Source organism: Priapulus caudatus, unplaced genomic scaffold (genome assembly GCF_000485595.1).
Source record: "Priapulus caudatus unplaced genomic scaffold, Priapulus_caudatus-5.0.1 Scaffold72, whole genome shotgun sequence".
In the NCBI taxonomy this organism is placed as follows: Eukaryota; Metazoa; Priapulida; class Priapulimorpha; order Priapulimorphida; family Priapulidae; genus Priapulus; species Priapulus caudatus.
The window spans coordinates 766723-773042 of NW_014577133.1; the positions used below are offsets into that span (position 1 = coordinate 766723).

General features: G+C 41.3%; 1 protein-coding gene across 1 annotated transcript; it reads right to left on the minus strand.

The window, feature by feature from the left end:
- LOC106821420 (elongator complex protein 5-like) lies at nucleotides 1-3041 on the minus strand (the record flags this gene model as incomplete). The annotated part of the gene is given in 6 exon segments (XM_014826208.1): nucleotides 1-273; nucleotides 720-916; nucleotides 1156-1310; nucleotides 1590-1786; nucleotides 1996-2076; nucleotides 2981-3041. Coding segments are annotated over 6 exon segments (794 nt in total), but the record flags the coding sequence as incomplete, so codon positions are not given.
- Between the last annotated feature and the right edge of the window lie 3279 nt (nucleotides 3042-6320).

Here is a 6320-nt window from a genome sequence, read left to right on the forward strand (position 1 = left end):
CGTGTTTTATGCAAAACGATATATAATTTAATATGTTTATAATATTATATGTACATGGTTGTGAGAAAATTAACCATAATCGACTATATAACAAGATATAGCAATGTCCGTTACATAGTTTGTGTGTCCTTGCTTTATTCGAGTTCAAGCAGATAATGTAGTATGCCACATTAAATGTCCAAATCATCATCAGGATCATCTTCATCAAAATCATCCGCTTCGTCAGGTTGGTAGAAAATCTGACCACCAGATGGCACCACTGGCACAATATCGCTGTAAGAAATAATAAGTAGGTCTCAGAGGAGAGAAAGTGATCTGCTAGATGGCGCATTATTAGTGTGTTGTGAATATAGAAATCAGTTAACCCTAACCCTAACCCTAACCCTAACCCTAATTCTAAAATACAACAAAATTAGCCAAAAATAATAAAAATAAATAAGAGACAAAATTGGCCAACGCCAATCAGAGCCGGCCCCTAGCAGATCACTATCTCTCCCTTGTGCAAAATTTAGAAATAATAGATATTACTAAGAGTAAGAAAATATACATCGCTGCTCCAAATAACCAATCTGTTCGAACAGGTAAAACGAGATGAGAATGAGATGGTCTCGATCATATTACTATGTCTTCACACATACTAAATAAAGAATTTGATGAAATACCAGTAAAAGAATAGCAATGAGACATTCAGTAGAACGTTAGAGGCGATAGCGACATACCTGCGTTTATGTGTGTACAGCAGCACAAGTTGGCTTCTAGCTTCCTTCTCTGTTTCCCTGAGAGTGAGGCTAAATGAAAGATTGGCAGCTGGGTTAGGCGGTTCAGCTACAGTAGTTCCACCTGGTGGCATCTTCAACGCAACCAACTCCTTGCACGAATCTAGACTGTAATCATCTGCTATCGTCAGCACCTCAGTCTAAAAGTAGCAAGAAAGTATTATATGAAATAATGAAGATGTACTCTTTTGTACAAACATCGACAAAAGGTAAAATTTTTAAGCAAGTTAGCAAGTAAGTTATTTTGATAGCTTATGTTGCTGGGTCTTTCACAACATTACAAGTATGTTGAGTATTTTCATACATAAACTCCTAAACACACCAATCACACTTTCTTATGAGCCTAATATGTGTGAACATAGCATCACTCGACACTCACCTTCTTAATGACTTTTCCCGTAGGTTTCTTGTGCTGGGTGCTGCACTCCATATTTTGCTTAACACGTACGATCGTAGATGCAAGATACTCGAGCTGTACGATGACGCTGTCATCATGCATGTCAATGTGTACATTAGCAATGACCACCTGGCACCCTGCCAAACATAATAACAACAAAACACTCTATAGTTACACACATGTTAACCAGTCGGCAGTCCGGCGTGGGATGTTAGCTTCATGGAGGTGTTACTCACAACTTGTTAGATATGAAGTAATTGGTGAAGGCGGCAGTGCATGAAAACACGAAGTGCTACCGCCATTTCTGTTTCACACCAACTTGGTCTTTGGATCTAATGTTTATGGCCCGATATGCTAGCCACCGATGAGTGTAGCACCTCCACATCGCACATACATGTTGCCTATCAGACACTCACCCTTGCAGCTTGTCAGGAGATGCAGTAGGCGGTAAACATTAGCCGAACTGCGCATAAGCAGTGGAGACAGACTACAGATCATGATGGGAACTTTGCCTACAGGTGACGCTTTGACATCATTGATTAGTCGTTCAGCAGCATTGCAGTTAGTGCCATCCCAGTTACAGGAATCAGTGTAGCCATCGTAAATTGTTATCCTGTGAGAAATAAGAGTATGCTATAAATAAAATGAGCACACCTAACTGGTTTTGAATGGCTGTGCCCTATCTTTATTAGTGTAAACCTACAGTATGTGAGTCACGAAAGTAAACTTGCGACTTTACATGGTAATAGTTCACCTTCTGAAGGTATATAAAAATGTAACAAATGTAGAATGTAAAACATTTGTTCATGTATAAAACCTTACCTTCCCTGAGCTGCTTCAGCTAGGCCTGAGAGAAAGTTTTCCTCTAAATCCTCTGTCAATAGAAGCTTCACTTCATCATTTCTAGAAGGGACACAATAATATTTCTATAGTTAAGTTAAATAACAAAATTGTTGTGGTTGTTGGGGATTGGTTAATTATAATAGAGCTAGAGGGACATTAAATGAAAGTGTCAATGACACTATAGCTCACCATTATATACTCTTGATAATTATATATATATGCGTAATTTTTTATGTGAAAATAAATGTTTCAGATCTGAGTCTGAAATCTGGGCGAGTGATGGCGCTATGCCTAAATGATCGCCATTTTGGTTTTCAATTATTGCGCAAAGAAAAAAAGAAAAAATATTTCAGTCAAATTTACTGTAACGAAGAGTTTAAAACACAATATTACACGTAGGCATGATTGTAGAGTTGTTAACCAGTTGATTGACATTTTTCTGTTATTTTGGTCAAAGGTATGAGTGGGTAGTACGCAACCACAAATTATCTTCTCGAATCTCGCTACCCCACCAAAAAAACTGCAGCAAACACGCAGTTTAGAATGATTCAAAAATAGGTTGACTTAATCTACCTAATTTGCATAATTTAAAAAATATATAAAAACTAGTGTGATATGTTTTGGGGCAAGTCCTTATTCATTCACATACCAAAAATGAGCAAAATCCGTTGAACCTGAACTGACTTATGGCCATTTCCATTTTTGCCAAAAAGTGGGCGTGGCTCGAAAGTAAGTCGACTGGCATGCTCCAAAATAAGACGTTCAAATCTCTCCCATAGGAGTAACAACTGTATGCAATTTGAAACATGTGGGTCAAACGGTTCTCAAGTTATCGTTGACCGTAGCCAAATGTGGACGAACGGACGGACGGACGACGCCCCATGGCCCCTAGACGATGTCAAGGCGAGCTAAAAACTGATAAATGAATTGCACGTAATTGTAAGCGATTAGTATCCCTACTTACTTCTTAGTTAGCTCTGACACATACAACTTGAAAATCGATCGGCTTGGTTGCTCAGTTGAATCTGGAATTTAATGAAACGTCTACTATAAATGCTGATGTCAACAAATAACGTAGACTTAAATTTTGGTATCTAAAATCCAAGTGGTTGTAATTGGGTTGTGACTGTGATAGTGTTAAAGCTGCCTTGCCCCGAAATCCATCAAAGTATGTTGCCAAAGTAGTGTTCTATACAAGGATCTTGTGAATAAAAATATTTTGATCAGACAGACTCAACATAAAAGCATGCTTGGCCGAATATTGTGTTTCAATATTTACACCAGGACAGACGTGTCACATTTTTGTCTGTAGTAATATCAATATTTCAGAGTGGCTCGACGTCTATGCGTATATATCTGTGCATCAATATGGCATGAAAAATAGTAATACTAGTAGTAATACTAATAGTGTTGTGCCCAAACTTGGAATCTTGCACAAACTTGGAATTTCAGCCCATCCGCAGTTTGGGCAACCAATCTTGAGATTGGGAAAACGGAGGTAAACAGAGCTTGCACAAACATATGATTATTAGGATTTCAAATGTTATATCATAAACTATAAGGTCGTATACCTTCTTTCCTCAATGTGTTTGGCACCTCTGTATAAATATTAAATGATTATAATAAATAATTGGATAAATATGAGATAAATCTCTTCCTAGTTTGCACCACGCACGCCACACACTCACTATGAGCGGTTGTTGTATCACCGACTGTTTTCAGTTTGCCCAATCTTGAGATTGGTCAGCCAAACTAGGGAATCCGAAGTTTGGGCAGCACAATCGCTGCACAATCTCGAGATTGTGCAGATTCCAAGTTTGGGTACGACAATAGTATCAGGAGTAGATAATAGGGAAGGAGTGTGACTTCAATAAACAAGGGAAATTCGTCATTTACTAGCCTTATAATACCTACGATTTACTACGCGTAACTCATCCAACTTCAGCTCAAATCGTACACCGTACATTCGCCTAGCATCGTGCAAAATCGTTTCCTCATATACACCCGTACACCGTACATTCGCCTAGCATCGTGCAAAATCGTTTCCTCAATACCGACGCCACGACGATACACGCCAAACAACGCACACACACCACACACACACACACACACACACACACCACACACACACACAGCCGCGCGCGCGCGCCGAATGCACGCTCGCGCACAGATCACACCAGGGGCGGATCCAGGGCTGAGCTAAGACAGTTTATTCTTTTCAAACTTTAAGGGCACATCAAACCCAAAAGGGGCACGAACCCCAGTGGACGCCGGCTAGCCGCGGAGCACATGGCGGGGGATCTGGCGTCCGGTGTTAAATATTTTTACAATTTCAAGAGGTCCCTGGGACAAAATAATGCAGCCAATTTGAGCACACATTTATCAGGCACAAGAGTTAAAACTCATATGCGAATTTCTATTTCTGCCTTCTTTATGTTCTTCTTATTCTTTGCCTGCCTTTGCGCCTTTGCCATACCAGCAATTAATGCCAGAATGATTCAAGCCCACTTCCCTTCTTTTTCAGATATCAAAGCAGTTATTGTTACATGTAAATGCTTGCATTTCCTTCACAGTCCATGCTCAATGAATCAGAAGAAAAGAAACAAATAAAGAATATAGCCAAATGCCATCAAATTTGTTTTCTGTATTGTTTAGCACAAAAATTTCGAAGGGCAACTTTGAATCATAAGACCGTATTTGCCCAATACGGAAAATACGGTCTGAATCCGCCCCTGCCCACACACACAACCACCAACACAACACACACACACACACACACACACACACACACACACACACACACACACACACACGCACACGCACACACACACACACACACGCACACACACATACACACGCCACGCAAGCGTCGCGTCCGGACTGATGCAGAATGCGTCCGACTGGTACCATAAATGAGTCCGGTGGAGTAGAATGCGGTCCGGACTGATACGCATGCGGTCCGGAACGCATGCCCAGAACTGAGTTCCGACTGCCGTAATAATGAAGTCTGCGGACTGGTGCTAGGGAATGGGTCGCGGACCGGAAACCGCATAACAAACCCGATCGGACCCAGCCCGGACCCAGGAAAAACCTGCATAAAACCCGGACCCGGACCCGCGACTCCTGGGTTTTATCATCGCGTCCGTAGCCCCCTCATTAATAATAATAAATAATAATAATAATAATAATAACAATGAATAATAAATAATAAATCAATAATAATTATTAGGACTGAATATATATAAATGGCGGTCCGGACTGGCTACTAAATAGATACCGGACTGATACATAATGGGTCCGCCGCTGGTACATAATGAGTCCGGGACAGGTATAGCAAATGGCGTCCGGGACTGATACAGATGTTATTTAATATAAAAAGATGGTGCTAAGTACCGACTACGTAATATAGTTGCTTTACAATGGCTCCCTGTCAAAAACCGGGACCGTCGACCTGGGACGTCAAAACCTGCGGACGCGTCAAAACCTGAACGTCAAAATCTGGAACCGACAAACCATGGACGTCCATGTTGTCACAGCGACCCTACCTAACCTAACCCTAACCACTAAACCCTAACCCTAACCCTACCCATAACCCTAACCCTAACCCTGTTACATCGCTTTCATATACTTGCAGTATCTAACCTACTTACTACGTAACTCGCGACGGACTGCAATGACTCCGTACTTCTCTCGCCGACGGTGAATTGGGCCAAAATTTTTCCAAGTTTACTCAAAAGTTTCAGTGAAAACATATTCTAAATTCAAGTTGCCCCCCCCCCGCAGTTATAGAGTCATGAGTAAGCACAGTACATTGGTCATCATAGATAGTCAGTTGATGGCCCTATTTAAATTATCTACTTTATTTAGCATAAATATGCAAAACACGGAGACACATCAAATGTGGTTTTTTTATACAACGGACAAAAAAAATAAATACACATTCAAAGTAACAATGGGCGACAGACTGCACGCTTTATAAACATTTTCCCTGTGACAAACATGGACGGTCCAGGTTTTATTGACGGTCCAGATTTTGACGCCGTCCAGGTTTTGACGGTCAGGTATCTTGACGGTCCAGTTTCTGACGCCGTCAGGGCTTCTTTGAGGGGCGTTCCACCCATAGCCCTGTACAATATAGACACGGCGTGTTAAGTCACTGTTTGAGAATTGTCAGACGTGGCCAGCTCGGTGTGCGTCTTAGTTGACGCCTGCAAGTGATGTTGTATGTGATGTGTGCGCGCGTGCTCGCACGGATATCAGTAGGCGATCGAGCCGATTCGTGCTACGCATCAAAAAACCACCGC